The sequence below is a fragment of the Aotus nancymaae genome, unplaced genomic scaffold (assembly GCF_030222135.1).
Source record: "Aotus nancymaae isolate 86718 unplaced genomic scaffold, 86718_ANA_hifiasm-v0.15.2.pri h1tg000046l, whole genome shotgun sequence".
In the NCBI taxonomy this organism is placed as follows: Eukaryota; Metazoa; Chordata; class Mammalia; order Primates; family Aotidae; genus Aotus; species Aotus nancymaae.
The window spans coordinates 25,213,659-25,235,858 of NW_026988460.1; the positions used below are offsets into that span (position 1 = coordinate 25,213,659).

The 22,200-nt window shown below is 52.9% G+C and overlaps 1 protein-coding gene across 1 annotated transcript in view; it reads left to right on the forward strand.

Moving 5' to 3' along the window:
• The window catches only part of SLC6A6 (solute carrier family 6 member 6), an 87,838-nt gene extending 66,850 nt beyond the window's left edge, over positions 1-20,988 (forward strand). The window contains 6 exon segments of the mRNA XM_064362064.1: positions 3,613-3,725; positions 8,468-8,605; positions 9,700-9,802; positions 10,331-10,431; positions 13,452-13,622; positions 16,469-20,988. Coding sequence (XP_064218134.1) covers positions 3,613-3,725; positions 8,468-8,605; positions 9,700-9,802; positions 10,331-10,431; positions 13,452-13,622; positions 16,469-16,609 — 767 coding nt within the window. The 3' untranslated portion in view covers positions 16,610-20,988.
• The last annotated feature ends 1,212 nt before the right edge of the window (positions 20,989-22,200 follow it).

Here is a 22,200-nt window from a genome sequence, read left to right on the forward strand (position 1 = left end):
ACCACCTTCTCAGCCTTGGTTTCTGTATTTTGCACTTTGCTCCCAGCACGCTCCCTCTAAGCAGACGCATTCATCCATTCCACCGATTTCTTGTGAACGAGTCCCCACTCTGTGTCAGGCACCACCGTAGGCACTGGGTGCAGCGTGTGAGGGGAGGGGGGAGGTGAGGGGACGACCTACTGGGACGGTGGCAGATCCAATTGGGGGTGGGTTATAAGCACAGTGTCACCCCTCGGGGTGTGGGCCCTGTTGACCAGGAGCTCTTCCTCGGACTACCTGGAGTCAAAGACATGGAGGATGACAGTATCTTAGAATCACGGACTCTGCACAGACGGAGACCTTAGGAATCTGGGATCCCAGCGTTCTGGCAAGGTGCTTCTGGAACCTGAGAATCATGGGGTCTTCAGTTGTTAGGATCTGCAGCCTCTCAGGTGTCTTGATTCTGGGACTTGGCTGTGGCTGTTTGAGGTCCTGGGCCTGCAGCTTTAATTGCAGTGTCTTGGGTTATGGGATTCTCTCAGGTTCCCAGGGTCCTCCAAGTCCACCTTTCTGGCCTCTTCACCCTTTCCTGGCCCTGCACAGTTCACTTGGAGGGTGGTCATCAGTTGGTTTTGTTACTTTACATGCCAGGCCCCCAGCCCCACACCATCCATGTCCTCATTTCTTACAACCTCTTTGGGGCCAACTGGAGGCAGGCAAGGGTCCTGGGCTGAGGCTCCTTCCGAGCTGATGGGAGAGCATGAGGGTTGTTAACTTCAGGGACCATCTTGTGTCTGACTAGGAGCAGACACAGCCGGAGGCCCCGCCCTTCCACTGCTGTTGACCTCCTGTGCCATCTGTATTTGGAACATGAGGCAATGTCCTGGTCCCTGAGTCCTAGAGCCCCAGCATTGGAGGGTCAGAAAGCACCTCAGCATCATGCATCCAGATGTTCCCTTCTCAGATGAGGAGACCAGTAGCCTCCGAGCAAGGGCTTTGCTTGGGCTAGGTGGGGCCACAACAGGGCTTTCTGAACACCCTGTCCACTGTTTCTCCACCCGTCACACGCTGAACAGGCCTTCTGACACAAGGGTCCCTCTCCTGCCACCCGCCCCACCCTGGACACATGCAGCACCTCTGGCCTTCCAGTGTGAGAATTTGTCTGGGCCCCATGTGGCCTAGCAGAGCACCCGGCCCCTCCTCACTGTCTTCTTTGCTTGGTGGAGCCCTGCACTGCCCAGCCCCATCTTTCACCCCAACAGCACTGCAGGACTACCCTGGCAAATCCACGCAGCACCCCCACACTCCTCTCCACTGTCCCTGCTTCCAATGTGGACCCTCAGATGTTCCTCCACCTGGCCCAAAGAGCCCCCAAAAGCAGGCCAGAGACTGAGAACACAGAATGTAACTCCAGAAGTCCCCACACCCCTTTGGGAGTTTGGCAGTTAGAATGGTGAGGGGGAGCCAGGGACGATTTCTACCTCCTCTGCAGATGGCTTGCTTTCAGCTGAGGGCTTGCAAAGCAATTGCAGTTGAGTGGGAATCTCCAGGAGTATGGAGTGAATTTGGCAGTGGGAGATACAGATAGACACATACAATAGATCTTCCTCCATGGACAACTAGGTACTTTCATAGACACATATATCGTCAATCTAAGTTGTTTCTTCCTCCCATCCACTTCAAACACCTGTCATTTATTCCCCACGGTGATGTCTGAACAGCCGGCACATCAAGGGTGATTATTTCTCTAATAAGCTTTTAACAAGCACCATATTGAGCGAAGTGCATTTGAACAAGATAATTATTTAGCCTAACGGAGTGCAAACAAGACGTAGCATGGCACACTGTCTGCTAGCAGAGAGGCATCCAGAGGTTCTCGGAGTGGCTGGGTTATGTCTCCTGGACTTCTCTCTCTTGAGTTCACCATGCACGTCTAATGAAAGACACTCAGACTCTCCTGGAGGCTGGCTTGAGAAAGGCAAAACTGAAATACAGAAACGAGCGAATTGAGAATCTTCACAACGTCCCTGGCGGGTGGGGGTGGGGGGGCCCATTTTGCATCTGTCTCGCAGCTAGCTGGACTCGATTTCTCTTTCAGTGTGGACCAGTCAGGGCCAGTGCCGATGCGCTGGGGGGTGCCAGCGGGGCCCCAGCCTGGGTGGGAACACCGCGGCTTTTGACTCCAACTTCAACTTTGATTCCAAAGCCATCTCATCGGGTCCTGGGGGCCGTATTTTTCTGAACCTGGCCCTGGTTCCTTTGGGCATGTTCTGAGCAGTTTTGGACTTGGTAAACCCCCACTCCTGGGGGGTTTTCCAGCATCTCAGTGACCAACCACCCTGTCGCTGCCCAAGGATGTATTTTGGTCGGGTTTTCTCTGGATTGTAAAAGGACGCACCCTTCCCTGCCACACTGGGGGGTGTTAACACCGTATGATGTGGTTTCTGGTTCCAATTTATTGTAAAGCTGGGTTTTGCTTTTTGTTTTTCATTCTTGAGCCATTCATCTGGTTTCTAATCCCTGCTGAACAGCTTCTGCTCTGGCCCGTTTTGTTTCCCGCTTCTTGACTTTTTTCTTTTTTTTAAGTTGTAGATTTTACTTTATCTTTTGCTGCCCTCGCTTCTCAGACCCAGAGGTCTCAGTTAACAACTAAATTCTTTGCGCTGGCATCCACTTTCAGGCAGGCTGGGAACAGGAGGAGACATTTCTTTCTGTCTCCAGAACATCTCCCATCAGAGGTACCCCTCAGCTGGCAGAGCTCCCGTCTCCCCAGCGCTGCCTCAGGTTCTGTCCAGATCCCGTCTTTTGAGACCCAGACCCCGTTTCTAGGGACATGACACCCACCTCTGAAATTCTGAACACAGGAAGGCTCTTTGTGAGTCATTTATGGCCACCTGCCCCTCACTTTTCAGGTGGGGACACTGAGGCCCTGAGAGAGTATGGGGTAATTCAAAAAGGAAACTGGGGGAGGAAGATTTGGATGCAGGCCCCAGGGCTTGCAGGCCTGGAACCCTGCCCCTGGGCCCATGTTCCCTCAGCTCCGGGCCCTGGTTGGCCTAACCTTGACCTTGTGGGGTCTGAGCTTGCCAGGGAGGGCCCTGCAGATGCACCCCTGAAGAGACATGCCCCCTATTGGGCATATGGGCATGGTTTTCTATTGTTTTTCTTTCCACTCCTATGGTGTTTTAGCCATTAACTCAAAAATAGAAACCTTCCCTTTGCAAAGGAGACTGTGGGTGGTCAGGTCACCACCGCACTCCCCCACCTCCTTCCAGCAAAGGCTGTCGATGCGATGGCTTTGCTTTGGGGTGGGGGGATCCTCCCTTTCCTGCAGACTGAGCCCCGGGCTCCATCTGCATCCTACCCCAAATAACCATGCCCTGATGGATGCTGGTTTGTGAGGAGGCCGTGTGTGCTGCGTAGGAGACAGATGCTAAAACCGGGCCCCGCCTGAGCCCCAGCGTGTCCCACCCAAAAGCGAGACAGGCCTGGTCTCTTTCCCCAGGCCAGAGTTCAGACCTGGCTCCCCGCTGCATTTGATTCTGAGTGTCTTTGTGTGAGCCTGGGGTTCCCAGTGGCTTGGTGGCTGATGTCTCCTCCCCTGTGCCCCTCCCCATTTTCTCTCCTTTCTAGGTCCTGGCCTGGCCTTCATTGCCTACCCAAAAGCTGTGACAATGATGCCGCTGCCCACGTTTTGGTCCATTCTTTTTTTTATTATGCTTCTCTTGCTTGGACTGGATAGCCAGGTGCGTATAAGTCCTGGGATGGCCCTCGGACAACTGCCCCTGTGGGGAACCTGACTCTGGGACAGCTTCCTTATTCCATCTGGGAGGTGGTCAACCCCCTTCCCCACTCCAGTCAGACTTCCGGTGCTTCAGCTGCAAGGGTTCCTCCAGGGCCCCAGGAGTAGAAAAGGCTCAGGGTCCCCAGCAAGGGGACAGGAACGACCAGGGTGTGTGGTTAGTCAAGCCACAAATGAGGAATTGGAGGTCGTGACTCAGTAAGTCATGATGCGCTCCAATGGAGTGTCCAGCGGGGTGCAGGAGGACGTGGCAGATGGGCGAGTCAGACAAGGGACCGACATTTCTGTGTGAGCTGATCATTGTCTGGACCATGGTAATCAGTTGCAAGTGCTCAGGAGAAGCCTACGCCAGACTCCGGATTCTCTGTTCCCCGGAGCGTGCGAGGGGCTAAGCTCTGGCTCCCTCCCGAGCTTCATAAACGGCACAGGCAGGGAGCCTTGCGCAAACCCACCCTGACCTCTGGCTGTCCCAGCTTCTGCCCTCCCAAGGCAGGACTCTTATCTCCACTGAGCTCTTTCCTGCACTTCTGAACCCTACATCCCACCCCTCCAGGGCTCGGGCCTCCACTAGAAGGTGACTCATGGCCAGGGAATGCCAGTGAGAGCCACTGAGTGCTGCGTCTGACTGTAGAGCAGCCCGTGCCTGGTGCAGTCAGCGGCGCTCGGAGAACAATTCACTTGAGCTCCTGGGCCCCTTTCCCTGGAAATAGGTGTGTTTTTGACACGGTCTTGTTGAAACGACAGTTCAGAGCACAGACAGGACTCCAGGAGTGGGGAATTAATGGCATGTGGGGCAGGCGGGTCGCGCGCTCAGGCCAGCAGGAGTCTCGCAGACGGCACCATGCAGGTGGGCTGCTGAGAAGCAGGTAGGATGAAGACGGTGTAGTCGGGGTCTGGGGGCCTGAATGACTCTTGGGAAGCTTTTGAGCAACTGAGACCCCCTGAGAGGTTGGAGCCTGCAGCCAAGGTGGGAAAGCCGTCTGTCCCCCTCCCCACGGGCCACAGTCTTCAAAGCCAGTGTCCCAGGAGGGTCCCCAGAACCTGGTAGAGGAGAAGTCTCTGAAGGTCAGGCAGAGGAGGGTGAGTCCAGAGAGAGGAGGCGGCCAGCCAGCAAGGTCAAGAGCAGGGCGGGGGATTTGGCAGAGAAGGGGGCAGGATTAGCGGAGAGGACAGAACGAAAACATCAGGGAGACGGAAAACAAAATCCTCCTGCAGTTGTGGATGGACTTGAGCTAGATAAACAAGCAGGAGGACTCCATTAATCATTCCTAGTTAATGAGTTTGGCCTTCGGAGGCCCCAAGCAAATGGCTTTTATAACTTCTTCCAGAGCTCTAAGTGAAAGAAAAAAACAAAAACAGAAGTTAATAAATGACAAGGCATGACATCTTCATGGGCCCAGAATAGGCCACTTGGGCTTTGGAAACGGCTCCCTGAGCAGATGGAGGTGGTCACTCATTAGATTTTCTCCCCAGGAGGTGGGGCCTGGTAGAGGACACGCATCTCTCAAGGAGGCCCCATGCCAGCGGCACACATAGAGAATGTCGTGGGCCCTCACAGCCACTCCTCCTGTTTTGCAGAGCAAGGAACTCAAGGCTCAGAGCAGTTAGATGACCTGCCAGGGACAAGGGTAGAAACTGAACCTGAGTCACTGGACTCCCAGGCTCCGTGTCCCAGGGAACCAGGATGGGAATCTGGTGGCACTGGTTGGACTTCCTCCTTTGCATCTATTTGCTTTGTGAACTTGGGGAAATGGGGAAGGTTTTGCAGATGCCAGCAGTGTGCCTCATCCACTGCCAGCACTGTGACAGGATCAGAGCCTGCCCCCGACCTTGAGAGGTGTTCACTGGGTGCCAGGCCTCAGGCCAGGCTTCTGTGTGTGTGTTTAGGGTAATACACACATTTTCCATCTTGACCAGGTTTAAGTGCACAGCTCAGTGGTGTTAGTACCCTCACACATTGTGCAGCTGTCACCAACATCCATCTCCAGAACTTCTTCCTCTCCCCAGATGGAACCTCTGTCCCCATTTAACACTGACTCCCCAGTCTGCCCGCCTGTTTTTGTACATGAGCTCCTTAAGCTGCAGTGTTGCGATACCTGGGTACTATTATTACCCTTCTTATAGCCAAGGAAACTGAGGCTTAGAGAGACCAAGAACTTAGCCAAGGCTCCACACAGCTAGTTAAGGGCTTGACGCCCGGTCTGCCTGTCCCCAGAAACTGTCTCTTATCTGCTAGTTTGTCCTCATTGGCCTTCCGCTTGAATCCCCCAAAATAACTTCCTCCTGTCAGAAGTATGGAGACCTACAGCCAAAAGACAGAGGCCTCCTGCTGATATCATTGCGTCCTGGGCAGGGGAGCAGGGGGCGTGACCCTGGCTCATCAGGGGTTCCCACCATTGATGGGAGCAGTCTGTCTGGCCTAAGAGCCATCATACTGCTGTGTGTTTCTTGGTGAGACAGGGTAGAGAAGTCAGCCTGGAGGCAAATGCCTATTGCCATCCAGACTACCCAAGAGGGACACGGTTTTTTGTTTGTTTTAAGATAGTCTTGCTCTGTCACCCTGACTGGAGTGCAGTGGCACAATCTTGGCTCACTGCAACCTCCACTCCCTGGGTTCAAGCGATTCTCCTGCCTCAGCCTCCCAAGTAGCTGGACACTACCACGCCTGGCTAATTTTTGTATTTTTAGTAGAGATGGGGTTTTGCCATGTTGGCCAGGCTGGTCTCAAACTCCTGACCTCAGGTGAGCTGCCCACCTCGGCCTCCCAAAGTGCTGGGATTACAGGTATGAGCCACTGCCTCCAGCTGGGACATGGTTTTTTAACAAATTGCGAGAGGAGATGAGAGTTAGAAGCCACTCCTGCTGCATGCAGAGAGCTCACCCAGCCCGCTGATTGGGTTAACGGTTATCTTCCACTTGCAAATTTACTCTAATCATTTCAAATCTTTCTCAACATACCTGCCAAGTGGGCAAGATACTCCCATTTCACGGAGAGGAAAGTGAGGCTCAGAGAAGCTGGTCGCACAACTGTTGAGCGAGGGAAGGCTGAAGAGGCTGGGAGAAGCATGGTGTTCTCCAGAAGGGCGGAGAACTGAGAAATGGGGGTTTGTGCTGGTCTTGGCCCTGATTCACAGCGACACTGGCCCTTCCTGTCTTTAATTTCCCCATCTCAAAAAAGGAAAGAAGTTTTGTTTTTAACTCCTTTTGAAGCTTAGCATTTGAGCTGCAGGTTTGCTGTAATTCAGTGGCTATTTAGGTTCAAAACCCCTTCAGCAGACACATCAGTCAGAGGTCAAAAAAGCAGTCCCTTCTCTTGGGTCCCTCTCGAGAGCCTCCTGCTCATCTTTTCCCTTTTTCCTGGAGGCAGTCTCATCTCTCCAGCCCCCTTCATCACACCCAAGGAATTTCTCCTCGTTTGTTCCTTCCCTGGCTTGTCCTGCGATGTGTCCCAAAGGAGGAAGGGGTTAGATTTGTCTGGTAGGAATGCTGGGGAAACGTCCTTCCCCAAAGCCTCGTTCAGATGAAAGAACAGCTGCGTCCAGGTTGGATTAGCTCTTCAACTTTTGAAGGAATCAGATAGGTCTTGGAGGGTGTGTTGGCTGGCAGGGAAGTTTGGGTGTAGCCATCCAAATTTAAAGTGCTGCATGTGCTCTTTAACCCCGAAGCTTCTCTTCTGAGGCTGTGCTACAGGCACATGTGCACAGGTGCCTTCGCACAGGAGGAGAGGAAGAGTCGAGTCCGTAGAGCATCCGTTGGGCAATAGATCAATGGCAATGCCTACCCACAGGGTGGAGTTTTATCAATTACAAAATGAGGCAGCTTTCTGTGTAATGATGTGGAATGACCCCCAAGATAAATGGTTAGGCACAGAAATGGAAAGGTTTAGAAAGACTGAGAATCCCCCTGGAATGTTGCCTACAGAGGGGCCTTTTCGAATCAGCTTCTTTACCTTTGGGAGCCCAGGGATAGGGTCCTGGAGTCCCAGGCAGCAGGTGATTACACACACAGCGTGTGCACACGTGCAAAGTCCTCTTATGGGCCCGTGATCCCCAAAGGGTTAAAAGCCACTGTGTGAATCTGACCTGAACTGCCTGCCATTCCACTGATGGGGAAACTGAGGCTCAGACTTCCCCTGAGCTGCCAAGCAAGTTGGTGTTAAGGTCCATCCATTCATCGCATTTGCTGAGCAGCCAATGTGTCTGGCTGGGCTCAGCATTCAAGGCCCAAAAGTGAGTGTGATACCACCCTTATCTTTTAAGAGGGTGGAGATCAACGAGGGAGGTTGTCATGGCAACACATTCATGCCCCTGGATGTGCCAGAGCAGAGGGTCAACTCTGGCTTCAGAGGTGCAGTTGTTCTCAAGCTGAGCTTTGGAGGGTGGGGAAAGGCATTCTGGCGGCAGAAACAGCCTAAGCGAGGATGCAGAGATGTGGAATATTTGGGGAGCTGGGTATGGATAACCACACGTTGTAGCATCTGGCTCCAAGGAGTGGATGGCAGGACTGCCCAGGCACAGCCAGGGAGGCCAGGCTTCCACGCTTGGACTTGATCTCACAGGCCAGTTCTGGACACAAGGCTGGTCTCCTGTGCTCCTGCATTGCGTGTGCCTGGGGCCTTCCCTCCTTGCATCAGGCAAGGGTGTCCTGAGCATCGGCCGCTCACCAGCTCTCTCTTCCCCTCTTCAGTTTGTTGAAGTTGAAGGACAGATCACATCCTTGGTTGATCTTTACCCATCCTTCCTAAGGAAGGGTTATCGTCGGGAAATCTTCATCGCCTTCGTGTGTAGCATCAGCTACCTGCTGGGGCTGACGATGGTGACGGAGGTAGGTGGCTCTCTCACTTGTGTTTTGGGCTTGGCGCTCCAGTGCCCCCCTCAAGGCCATAGTGGAGGCAGCAGCTAAGTGAGAGGGCCAGGCAGGGGCTTCATCTCCCAAGCCCACACAATTCAGGGGTCCTGCGTGGGCCAACACTCGGGGCAGCGTGAGGAGGCTCAGGAGCCCACAGCTGACCCAAACTACCCAATTATTTTGTCTGTTGCCATGGCAACACTGTGGCCACCCGCTGCCCTCTGTCCTGCTAGGCCTGGGAAGAGGATCTTCAGCTGAAATCCATTTTCACAACAGCTCTGTTCACCCATGACTATGTGCCCTTCTCAGGCCTGGGGGGAGGTGGAGACATTCTCAAGGGTAAACTCAGGCCTCCTAGGAAGTACCACGTAGGTCACCTGCCACAGGGCCAAGGCCTAGGGGGTGTGGGTTGATGGCGGGGGCGCATACACTATTCAGAGGGTGGGCAGGGGCCAGGAGGATGGGTGATTTCAGATGCAGACAAGAGAAGCAAAGAGCAGAAGGGAACAGGAACATCTAAGACGTGTCTAGCAAGAGACAAGCCAGAGGAGATGAAGGTGGTACTAAGAGTGGAAGCCCAGCATCAGCCAGGGCATGCTCTCTCCTGCATGCCCCCCACCTCCCCTGTTTCCCAGGATCGGGTCCCATTTAACAATTCTCTGAAAACCCAATTCAGGGCTTCACTTCACCATTTTTCCTTACCAGAAGGAAAAGTGTTTTTCTGGAGGTGTTTATAAGAACCCCCACCCTGGAAGTCAGATTGCAGGGCCACTCCCTGAGCAGCTGGTGTCCCTAGAATCTTCTCTGTCAGCTGCACTTGGTGTGAAACATCTCCTTGGGAAGCAGGTTCCTGTGGACCTGTCATTTTGCTTTTATTTATCCGTGTATGTGTTTTTAATTACACTTGTCAAACATGAAGTTGAGCATCTTTTTATATATGTATCTGGTCATCATACCTTTGCCATTTTTCTCTTGGGTTTTTAATCTTATTGATATGCCAGAGCTCTTTGTGTATGAAAGAAATTAGAGACCAGTAGGAAATTGACCTTCTGTGGTTTTTTTCTTCACAGGGTGGCATGTATGTGTTTCAGCTCTTTGACTACTATGCAGCTAGCGGTGTATGCCTTTTGTGGGTTGCATTCTTTGAATGTTTTGTTATTGCCTGGTTATATGGTGAGTACCGATGTTTTCACTTCCTTTCTCAAGGCCCTCCTTTGGGCTTCTCTACTTAGAAGCTTCAGAAGCAGAGGAGACTAACGGGAATTCAATTTGAGTTGAGCAGTAGGCCCTGCCTACCTAGACTACAGAAATAATCTCACTGTAGCCACACTGAAGAGCCTCCTGGTGCTAATGGTGCGAGGTGTGACTAGATGCTTTCACACACTTGGAACTTGGTTGTGCAGGCCCCAGAATGGTCCCTTTTTACCTCCTTGAGGCCTTGGGTTTGGGTTCGGGCTGTGCCTAAGATTGCACACCTAGGGTTTGGGGTGTGCCTAAGATTGCCAGAAAAATGAAAGATGCAGAGTTACATTTGAATTTCATGTAAATGTCTGTTTCTGCCATACTTGGGTATCCATGGTGTGTAGATGCAGAGGCCTGGATCAGGTCCCAGAGAACCCCCCTCATGGCCCCTGAGCCCCTGCTGTGCTGATGCTGGCCTTGGACGCTGTGTCAGCACATGTCGCCCTCTGTCTCTTGCAGGTGGTAATAACCTTTATGATGGTATTGAGGACATGATCGGCTATCGGCCCGGGCCCTGGATGAAATACAGCTGGGCTGTGATCACTCCAGTTCTCTGTGTTGTAAGTTCCATTCCTGTGGCTCTGGCTGGTGGCCTCTTCTCCCCAGGGCTTGACATTTTCACCTGCTAAACCATCTTTCATGCAGCATCTCTTCAGTGTGGGCTTGTAATAAACCCAGCTTCAGTGCTGCCTGGGAGAGGGGAGGAAGGCTGCTCCAGGCGGTTAGCTTGAGTAGAGTTTTGAAGGGTGAGTAGGAGTTTGTCAGGAGAAGAAAACAGGAAGGGCATTCTGGCAGAGGAGTCAGCCTGTGCAAAGCCAAGACATCCTGAAAGAGGAGGGTATATCTGGGGCATGTTGAGATATCCAGGGGATCCAGAATTAAAAGCACATCCTTTCCCCAAACCCTTCCAGAGCTCATGAGCTCAGTTTGGGTCACTGGGGAAGAAGAAGGGCCTTTGGGATATCTAGTAGAGAGGTCATAGCCATTGGAAATGGGAGTGGTAGCTTAGTGAGGGGAAGTCCTGGGTTCTCCCAAGGATACGGAAGCTTTGGACTCATCCAAGCCCAAGGGTACTGGTGTGCCACGTTGTTCTTCCCATGAGGATGCTCTCGCCCACCATGTTGGAGTTGGCCTTGGCACCTGTCCATGCCGTCTGCTTCCTGGTCCCACTCCAAGGTCCCAGTGAATGGGAATTCCTCCATGGCAAAGCCATCAGGGTTTGCAATCAGTCGTGACCATTGGCACTTATTGCCAATGGGCAATAAGGCAGGGAGACAACATCCACCCTGCCTTCCTCACCTCCACTCTGGGGAGCACAAATGGCCCAATACTCCTTGGATTTAGAAACCAGGTGCTGAGGAGAAATAGGCCCTCCCCTCCGTGACCTGCTGTCAGGCCAGACTAAGTCGATGTTACTGTTAACTCATGGTATGACATCGAGCAAGTCATTTCCCTCTGTGGGCCTCAGTTTCCCCACTTGTAATACCAGGAGACTGTGAAGTAGGCCCCCGACGGCAGCTCACAACCTTAGACTGCTACTGTTAATTAACATGCATGAGGCCTTTTCCTCCGAAGTGCAGATTTCCCCCCACAAAAATAAGTAACGGTCAGAGCCAGTAACCACAAGAGTTGGCGGGTTTATCTTTGGAGATGAGTTTAGTTGGCCCACTCGTGTTCTCATCCTGGCTTATTGTTTGCTTGTGAGTAGCTCTTCTCACCACTCTGACCCTCAGTTTCCTTATCTCCCTCCCCGAGGAGCTGGATACGTCAGAGACAGGCTGCATTCCCAGGTGGTGAGATGAGGTCACCCTCATGGGGAGGAATGGGAAGCAGGCTGCAAACTCCTCCTGCATGGGAGGGCCCAGGGCAGCATCTCTTGGGAATCACTCATCTGAGCCACAGCCCTATACATAGGGACAGGAGCAACAGCAGGGCCAGGCTTGCAGTAGGTGCCCAGTAAAAGGTGCCTGCAGGCTAGTGCTCTCCCTCGCCCCATTACCGACTCTGCTTTAGAAAGACGTGTCTTCCTGTCAGATCCCAGTTACGAGGTGTTGAAGAGTTAGGCCATTTTCACATTGTGGACCAGTCCGAAGCCACCCTGGGCCTTCCTCAGAGACACTGTCATTCTGGCTAGAAGCAGAAGCCCCAGGAGCCCCCAGCCAGCCTTAGGTGCTCTTCTCACAGGGAAAGGTGGGCTTTGCTCCCTTTGGAGGTGCAGGGCTGACCCCACCCCACCACTCATGCATGCTGATGGCCACTGGCCATTAGCAGGGACCCAGGGCTGGCTGTGGATACTGAATAGGGCAAGGCCCAGTTGTCCAAGCCCCTGGGGACTGGGTCAGGGGTCACCCTGCTGCCTGCAGCTCAGAGATAGAGATGTGTAGGGCAGCTCAGAGATAAGAGACGGAGGGTGGCTCAGAGATAGAGATGGAGGCGACTCAGAGATAGAGATGGAGGCATCTCAGAGATAGAGATGGAGGCGACTCAGAGATAGAGATGGAGGCATCTCAGAGATAGAGATGGAGGCGGCTTAGAAATAGAGATGGAGGCGGCTCAGAGATAGAGATGGAGACGGCTCAGAGATAGAGATGGAGGCATCTCAGAGATAGAGATGGAGGTGGCTCAGAGATAGAGATGGAGGCGGCTCAGAGATAGAGATGGAGGCGGCTCAGAGATAGAGATGGAGGCGGCTCAGAGATAGAGATGGAGGCATCTCAGAGATAGAGATGGAGGCATCTCAGAGATAGAGATGGAGGCGGCTCAGAGATAGAGATGGAGGCGGCTCAGAGATAGAGATGGAGGCGGCTCAGAGATAGAGATGGAGGCGGCTCAGAGATAGAGATGGAGGCGGCTCAGAGATAGAGATGGAGGCATCTCAGAGATAGAGATGGAGGCATCTCAGAGATAGAGATGGAGGGCGGCAGTGGGGGAAGAAAGGCTTTCATCTACACTGCTAGCAGTTATTGTGCTCCTGCTATAGGTACCTGGAGCTGCACCGGGTGTTAAAGAAACTGGACAAGATGCACACGTGCCTACTGTCAGATTCACAGTCTGGCAGAACACGTGTGCCCAAGGGATGGTTACAGCCACTCTCTTTCTGGAAGGAGAGGTCTGGGTGGTGCCTGGGCAAGTAAGGCAGGCCCAGTGGAACGAAGTCAGGATGAGAACAAGATGAGGGGGAAAGAGGGCCAGGCAGAGGAAACAACCTGTGCCAAGGCCCAGAGGCCAGTGGTGGAGGAGCTAGAAGGAATTTTTCAGGGTGGCTGGAGTGTGGGCGTGGAGGGAGAGCTGGGGCAAATGAGGGAGGAAGGGGCGCAGCTCCTGCTGACGCTGCCGGCCACACCGAGGAGTTTGGGCTGCATCTGCTGGCGCTGGGAGCCACAGAAGGGTTTTGAGCAGGGAAGTGGCTTACTCTGCACCGGGCGGAGATCCTTATGGCAGCAGAGAGGGTGTGAGGCCTGAGCCAGTCCTTTCCCAAGGAGAGAGACCCTTCCCTCGGGTTGAGGCCTGTCCTGGTCCCAGAAGCCCCCACCCTCCAACACTCAGGACCCCTCTCCTGACCGCCCCCATCTCTCCGCAGGGATGTTTCATCTTCTCTCTCGTCAAGTACGTACCCCTAACCTACAACAAAACATACGTGTACCCCAACTGGGCCATTGGGCTGGGCTGGAGCCTGGCCCTTTCCTCTATGCTCTGTGTTCCCTTGGTCATCATCATCCGCCTCTGTCAGACTGAGGGGCCATTTCTCGTGGTGAGTGCTTGGGCCCAGCGCCAGGGGAGGTGGGAGAAACGAGGCCAGAGGTGGCTGTTGTCACTTTGCTGCGTGACCTCGGGCAAGTCACCTGCCCTCTCTGAACCAGTTCCCTCAGCCGTCCAGTGGATCAGCTTGTGGGCAGGAGAATGCATTGTAGGAAGGCAGGAAGCAAGCGCAGTTCTGTGGGAGAGGCTTTACGGAGAAGGGAGCAGGGCTGTGGGCGAGGAGGAACTTGCCAGGTGGAGAATGTGGGAGGGAAGGGTGTTCCTGGTGTTGGCAGGGTAGGTGTGGGCAGTGAGGCTGGAGAGGTGACTGTAGCTTTGGATGCCAAGCTAAGAGCTGGGACTTTATCTTGGGACCAGTGGGGCTGTGTTCCTGAAACGATGAAATGAAGCCAGGAGCCTGGGGAGGAAGCCTGAGCCCCACCCAGATGCCTTCTCTTATTGTGGAGCCAAATTTAGGATCATCCCAGCCCCTGCTGGGGTCTTGCTCTGGATCTGTGGCGGCAGCCAGACCTCTGCCCCCATGCCTGCCAGGGCCTTCCCTGGCCCCACCTACCTCCAGCCTCCTCTCAGAAATTCCTCCAACAGCTCTGGAGATCCTAGGCCCTGGCAAAGCCCTGGCTCTTTCCAAGAAATTCTTTTCTCAGAATCTCCCTTAACCTTTTGAGCTTGGGCTGGCTCCAAGAGTGCACTGTTTTGTTCTGGGCTGTTTTTATTGTTATTCTCTTTTAAAAATCTGGAGCCAGGATGTCCTGGGGTCCTGGCTCCCCCCATGGGCTGGGTCCTGTTTCCTCCTGGGCAGGGGAATGGCCTGGAGATGGTGCTGGTGGTGGGGGAGGGAGGGGAGACTGAGGAAGCCAGCAGGGGCAGGAAGAAATCCTTGAAACTGGCGAGGCCCCTGGGGTTTTCCTCGAGTTCTAGACCCTTTCTATTTTTTTCAAAGGATAGAGGGCAGGACCACAACCGGTCTTCAGCCAGAACGCTGAATGGCCCTGTGAGCTGTTAACAGACTGAAATACTGGGCCTGGGGACACACAGGGAACAGTGATTGTCCTAAGCCCTCCAGCTGCCCCCTCAATACTCCAGGCCAACCCAACCAGAATTTCCAGAATGTCCTTACTGTCCAGAAACCAGAGGCTTCCTTAGGGCACAGCAAGGGTCTCTAAGGTTCTGATTGGTCTAGGGGTCTCTGTCTGATTGGTCAGTACCCACAGCAATTACATACCATTTGTTCAGGGGACACCCAACAGGTCACTAACTTAGTGTCCTTTAAAGCCTCATTTAAAAATATTGGTCCAGCCCACATTTAAAAGTTTGGGCGGAATGGGGTTGGCACGGGGGAAAGAGGTGGGGAATGGGTGAGGGCAGGCTCCACCCCACACTGGTACCCTGTCCTCATGTGCCAATCTGACTTCACCAAAGCCCCCTCTGAAGGCAGCTGAGCCACCATCTGTCTCTTTTCCCGTGTGCCCCTCCGGGGCTCCCACCTGCACAAGTCATCAAGGTGTCCTCCCACCCACGAGCGTCTGTCTGAGCCAGGTTCTGGCAAACCCAGACCTCTGTCCCAGGATGACTCCAGCTGCGCCTGACACTCCTTCGTAGGCAGAGCCCCAGGTGGCTGCCTAGGGGTTTGACTCCCCTCCATCCTCCCATGCGCAGCGCATTGTGTGGACATGGAGAGGCAAAGTGATAGAGGGAGAGCTGCCAGGTGGCTCAGGTGAGGGAAGCCACGAGGTAGGGCTGGGAGCAAACTGGAGAAGGTGCTGAAAGGAGGGAACCAGAGCCCACAGTTGCCAGATCTTGCAACTTTTTAAGAAAAGATGGAAAACTGGATTAAAAAAAAAAAAAAAGAGGGTCTTGCTCCTTTGCCCAGGCTGGAGTGCAGTGGCACGATCCCGCCCTCAAACTCCTGGGCTCGAGCGATCCTCTTGCCTCAGCCTCCTGAGTGCTGGGACTATAGGCACATACCACCATGCCTATAGTCCCAGCTTTTATAAAAGCAGCTTTTAAATACTCGTAACATACCTAAGTTGAATATAAATGCCTAGAAAGAGGGCTTTTTTTTGTTGTTCTTTTGTAACTGCTGGCCTATTCGAGTCTCTGAGTGGACACTTGGCAAGAGATGGGCTGGGGGTGGGAAACTGAGTCCCAGTTCTGACATGGATTTTCTGGGTGTCCTTGGAGAGGGACCCTCAACCAACTATGAGGGCAAAACTCACCCTGCTCAGGAGTAATCTAGAATTCCCATGCAGCTCCTCTTCCTTGGAAGGGCAGCTCAAATGCAAGAGAGGTTCTCCAAGGCCTTAAGACAGAAACCCTGCTGGGAGGACTGGATGCCTTCAGGGAACTAGGGAAGACCTGTCTCTGCAAGAAGGCAGGAAGTATAGCTTATGGGAGGCTGAGGAGTGTGGAGCTTCTCCTTGGGGAAGGTAGGAGCCATGGAGGCTTAAGACAGTTGTCCAACTCAGGGCATACACAGGACAGGAACTAAGCTGCTGCTTTGCAAGGCAGAGAAATCGGGGAGGGAATCACAGGGAGGCATATTTCAGTTCCATAGAAGAATAAAACATGTGAAGGGCGAGTCCCCTGTCCCTGTAGGAATGTAAGCAGGTGTTGGCCAAGGAAGGAAATTACCAACAGGAATTCTGCCTTGAGTCAGGGCCTAGCAGAACGTTAGGAGCACCTTAGTTCAATTAATTCCGTTATTTCCAAAAAGGACAAAAACAGGAGATCCAGAGAAGGTGTAAGTTTGCCAAAGACCACACAGCACATCAGCCAGTTCAGGAGGAGTGAGATGGCCCACCTGACTTTTCCTCCCCACTCCTGTCTTCCTTCTTCCAGAGAGTCAAGTACCTGCTGACCCCAAGGGAACCCAACCGCTGGGCTGTGGAGCGCGAGGGAGCCACGCCCTACAGCTCTCGCACCGTCATGAACGGCACTCTCATGAAACCAACACACATCATTGTGGAGACCATGATGTGAGCTCTCTCGGGTCGACGGGGCCGGCCGCTTTCCTGCTGTTTACTAACATTAGATTCTCATAGGACCAGGTTTACAGAGCTTTATATTTGCACTAGGATTTTTTTTTTGTAATTGTCACAGAAAATGTAATTGTTCATGTGTATGTGTGGGGGTGTGTGTGTGTATCGTGCGTGTATGTATTTTGTTTTGATTTGGGGGATATTTTGTACAAAAAGAAAACCCACGGGAAAATGTCCGTGGAGAGGCAGAGCTTTCATACTGAATTAGATGTATTTTATGGGAATTTGGTAAATTTTTCTTTGTGTTTTTTTTACATATAAGTATATATACACTTAGAGATTGTGATAGACTTTTACCACTTGAATCGGTCTTCTTGCCAGCAATAGATCTCATTTTCAAAAGCAATTCTTCGGTGCTGTGTAGCTGGCAGGAAGTTCTGTCCAGCAAATGCAGGATGGAATTTTCCTGGGACTCCAGACCCATCTTAAGGTGGTGTACCTTCCAAATCCTGGTTCAGATGGAAGAAATAGCAGGCCAGTGGATCCACTAGCTGGCAGACCCAGAGGGAAGGAGAAAGGAGGGTGGTGAGGAGATACCTTATGAATCTTGGCTTAGCGAAGAAGAAAGATTCCAAATGAATGAACCAACCCTTCACATAAGAGACTGGCTGAAGCTGAATGAGGAAGCCCTATAGCAGATTCTCATTCTAAAAGCAGTAGAAACTTGTACCAGATGCAAAATCCCCCTTTTAATTTTGAGATGGTGGGTGGATAGTCAATAGACAGTCAGAACTATTGGCCAGAGAGGGAGCAGCTGGAGATCCAAGAAGGCTGGCAGGAATGGGGCTGACAGCTTGACCTCGCAAGAGGTGGCCAAGGCACAGGGGGCCACAGTCCTTCCTGGAGCACTGGAGGCAGAGAAGGACCAGAGGTCCTCCCGGCAGGAGCTGGGGTCTCAGGGCTCAAATGAGTCTGTTGCATTTGAACGGGGTCATAGCAGGTTCTGGTCATGCCCCAGGCAACATCTCAGCATCTCTTAAAGTTGCCTGCAGGAATGAAGCACGACACACCTGTTGAGGGATGAGGGGAGCGGTGGGGAGGTGAGTGGACCAAAGGATGTGGGCGCCAGGCGAGCAGATGGGCCCCGTGTAGGGGAGGGGTGCTTTCTTTCCTCATCTTCCCGCCCTCAGCTCTGTGCTCATCTCCCAGAGCCTGGGAGACTCCTGCCAAGCCCTCATTCAAGATGCCACCCCGGGCTGCCCTGGCACCTAGCACAGCACACCAAGAGCAGCTTTTGAGTCTGGATCCTCCACTGGGGGAAGTGCTCCCGGTTCAGAACAAGGGCAGCCCGTGGTGATGACCTAGGCTATAACAAAACTCTTCACTTCAAAACCCCTGCAATAGCTGGTGTCAGACATTCACCACGTGGGAACCCAAAAGAGAAGGCTAAGGAGAGTTTTCTAGAAGGTTGGGATTGTCGGGGTCCTGGCCCGCACAGAACTGGCTTGACCAAGGGCCTTATATAGAGCAGAGGTTGTCTGAACCAGGAGAGAAGGTACTACACCTTTCAAATCCCGTGGGCGGACACACCCCACCCAGCCCCTATTTGGACCTAAACTGTGCCATTTGAACAGTCACTTCCAAGCTCAGTCTAAATGGAACCGAAGCGTGATCACGCACAAAGGCAGTGACTGCCTCGAGGGGTGCAGACTGGAGAGTTTTCACAGCAGGGGCTCTTGGAACCCTGGAACCCCCTTTTTAAATTCGGGAGGAGGAGTAAGCCTTTGATGCCCCCCTCCCAAGGGGCAATTCTGAACCCCGTCTTTGGCAAGCATACACATTTCACTGTTTCCAAAGCTATCTACTCTGCCAAACAACACCCAGTCCTATTCCAAACTCTCCCCGATTCTAACCTGTTCTTATTTTTGTATGTATTTATGGTTGCCGTGGCGTCTGATTTGATTTTACTGTTTCTTCCTGATTTTATGGAGTAGCATCGTGACCTATTTTCCTTTGTCTTATGTAACTTTAGTAAACTAACCACTGTCAATGATTGAGGGCAGGTGGCACGTGGGGAAGAGGGGGCTTGGCACGCAGTGGCTACCTGGGCATTTGTGGTCATTTCATGCTCCGTCTCCCCAGCAGGGGCTCCTCCCCGGGTGAAAGGCCACAGTATTTTGGGTTGGTAGGCAAATTGCAACATTCTGGACATGGCCTGAGGAAGGCCTCTTCTTATAAGATTCCCAGACCAAATTCTAGACCAAAGACATATGCAGACCAAGTCCCCAGGCCCCGCCTGGAAGGAAGGCCGGCCACCTTCCCCAAGCCGTTCCTCGACCCTCCCCCGAGGCACCTGTCTCCAATCGCAGCCCTCTCACCCAGCCCTGGCTCTGTGTGCAGAGCATAGCTCTGCGAGTACCTGTGTAATAATGCTCAACCTTCATGTCTCCGTATAAACGAAACTCCATGAGAGCTCGTGACTCTGGTCCACTTGCCTATAGAAAATGGGCAAAGTCCTTCACCTGCTTTCTGCTTGGGATGGGTCAGAAATGCTGGTGCCCGCACATAGCCCAGCCAGCCAGATCTGAAAAGGAAGTGAGGGAGTTGTTTGAAGCAACTTTTTAAGATGGAGAAATGGGAGATGCTGTGTTGAGATGGGCCATGCTAGGGCCACAGTGGAGATTCCTGACTGTCAGGGAGACAAGGGCCTCCAGGGTTCCCTAACCCAATGCCCTGGTTGTAAATGAGGAAACTAAGGCCCAGGGAGGCACTGTGAGCCAGGAATGGAGCTGGACGTTCTTAAAGCAGCTCAGCGGCAGGTTCTCCGAGGTAGGTGCAGGGAGTAGTGAGGGTAAGACCAGGGCTACGTCGAGCAACATCTTCAAGGTCTTTCTGACAACCAAGGACAAGCCTTGATGAAAAAGGAAATGCCCTGCCCACCACGTTCAGGGATGAGGGGAGTAGCAGCACCCACACTCCCACCACCCTCGCAGAACAACAGGGCCCATGCTGTGGCTTGGTGAGCTGGGTAACTCTGGCCTCGGGTAGAGGTGGCGAGCACCTGCACACCCCAGCGCTGCACGGGTGCACCCTTCTTCCTCCCAGCAGCCCTTGGCGAGATTGGAATTGAGATCCCTGTTTGCGCAAGAGGGAACTGAGATGCAGAGAAGCCAGAGGTGGGCCAGATCCTTAGGCAGGATTTAGATGAAGTCACCCTGGCTCCAGACTGACCCCAAGGCTCTGCGGGGAGTTCGCAGGCAGCATGAGGTGGCCTTGGATGCTCTCCTTCCAGGACAGCATAACCCTTTGGGCCATGTGCAGCTCCTTCACTGCCCCCAGGCCCCCAGCACACCCCAAAGACAGTGGGGAAGCACAGGTGGGAGCAGAGCATGTCCCCCCAGCCCAGCTCAGGGCATTCTTGTATCACCCGGGTACTGTCACCCAATGATCCCCTGCCCAGCCAGCATCTCCCAGCACAGCCCCGCTCCCTGGGGAAATGCTCTGGGCAGCCAATCTAAAGGCAGAGGCACCTTACTGGCCCACCCACCCCCCCACACCTGAGACTCAGACACAAGCCAGGAAAGGACCCAGGAGAAAAATCCTTCAAGGTGGCCTGAGGTCCCATCCATCCCTGAGACCCCTGTGGTCCCAGGCCAGGCTGTCTGTGTAGATGTGGTAAATACCTCTGTGTGCAAAGTTGAAGTACAAAACCACAAGACTAAACAAAATAAACCCAGCAAAACTTGTAGAGGTGGGCAGTCCAGAAACCAGGGGGCAGCCTCCCCCTTTCCTTCTCTCCCTGACCCCCAGAATATGTATTGTTTTAATAGGAAGCAGTTTTTCATTGTTCTCTTGTGGATGTCACTACAGGCATGTTCTGACGTGTTCTTTGAGGGATGGAGCATCCTGTTATATATTTGGCTTCAAATTGAGATGTTGGCATCATTTTTTTTTTAACCCAATTAATCTTCCAATCCCTAGCAACTGTGACTCTGTATTTAGCACAAGAGAAAGCTGAGAACGTGGGTCTTGCCTCCTTCCAGATATATGTCTGGCTCATCAGGACATTTTTTTAAAACTTCAAAATATTTTTAAGGTATTTTAAACTTTTATAAAAAAAAATCAACCAACAAGAGACTCTTCTGAGGAGGAACATTTGTATTTGAACAAGATCCGTGGTGTGTAGTTCAGTCTTGCAGTATACAAGCGTTTGTGTGTAAATGTTTTATGATATGATTCCCTGTATTTTGCAGGGGTTTTTTCTCTTTTGCTTTTTAGATAAATATGTATATCGATATTTTAAATTCATCTTTGCTTTTTTTAGAGGAGTTTGTAATCACCTTATAACGTGAAAATAAACATTTCCTTTTTAAAATCCAACACGTGTGGGGGTTGTGTTCTGGTGAGGGATTGTCCCCCGCCATGTTTGGCAAACACTTTACATTTTACAAAGCGCTTCCCATCCAATCTCAGGACGCTCCTCAAAGGTAGGTATTATCCCAGGTTAGAGGCTCCAACACGGATGCTCACAGGAAGTGGCTTGCTCAGGGTCACAAGGCTAGTCCATGAAAGATCCTGGATTCACACCCAGGCCCACGAGCTCGTGGTCTGCTCTGACTGGCTGTACTGATTCTACCTGCTACGTGCCTGGCCCTGTACAGCTGGGAGATCTGGCAGCAGTCACCCGAGCCTCAGTCTCCCCATCTGGAATAAACCATTGTCCCCATCAAGGCCACCAGGAGATTGGAGGGGATGCTCTTAGCCTTAGGTGCTCACCTGCTGCTGCTGTCAGTCCCTCCTTTTTAGCCTTGGGCTGCCCTCCTGGAAGTGCAGGAAGCAGAAGGGTGGCCGGATGGGGGAAGGGTAGTGAGGAGCTAACCTGATCGTCCTCCTCCCACTCCCCCACCACCAGGCACAGTCACTGATTAACACCCAGTTAGGGGCTCTCTGGCCTCAGAACTGGTCTGTGTTCGGGGCAGCCTTCCTGCCCACAGCCTCCCCCACCCTTTGGGTTGGACAAAGTCGGGAATCATTCAGGTCCTTTGCCCAACTAACCAGTCAAAATTCTCAGTAACTCATTTATAGACAATGTTGAATAGAACACCACCCTACCCCCATTTTCTGGCTCTCTCTGACAGCCTCTGCCTCCCTCCCTCCCTCTCTATGTGTCCTGACCATGTGGCTTGTGTTCAAGCCCTGGTTCCATCCCTTGCTACCCGTGTGGCCTTTGGCAAGTTACTCAAACTCTCTGTGCCTGTTTCCTCATCTGTCATGATGGGACAAGAATAGAGCCCACCTCCAAAGGCTGCTGGGAGGATCCAGCAAGTTCTTACCAAGCGCTCAGAGCAGTGCCTGCTGCCTGCCTCGGCCTTTCCCTGCCTGCACCGCTCCCAAGATAGGATACTCACTTCCTGGGAAGAAGCTCTTCCACCGATCACAGAACTGTGCCCCCCGCCCCCCGCAATGGGGCCTGACCCTGGCCTCTGGGTCCCAGGCCCCACAGCTCACCTGCCCTAGATACCCTCTGGACACTCCAGGGCAGCAGCTGGACCCCAGGCCGGCCTCCTGCCACTACCTTCCCACCCTGGGCTA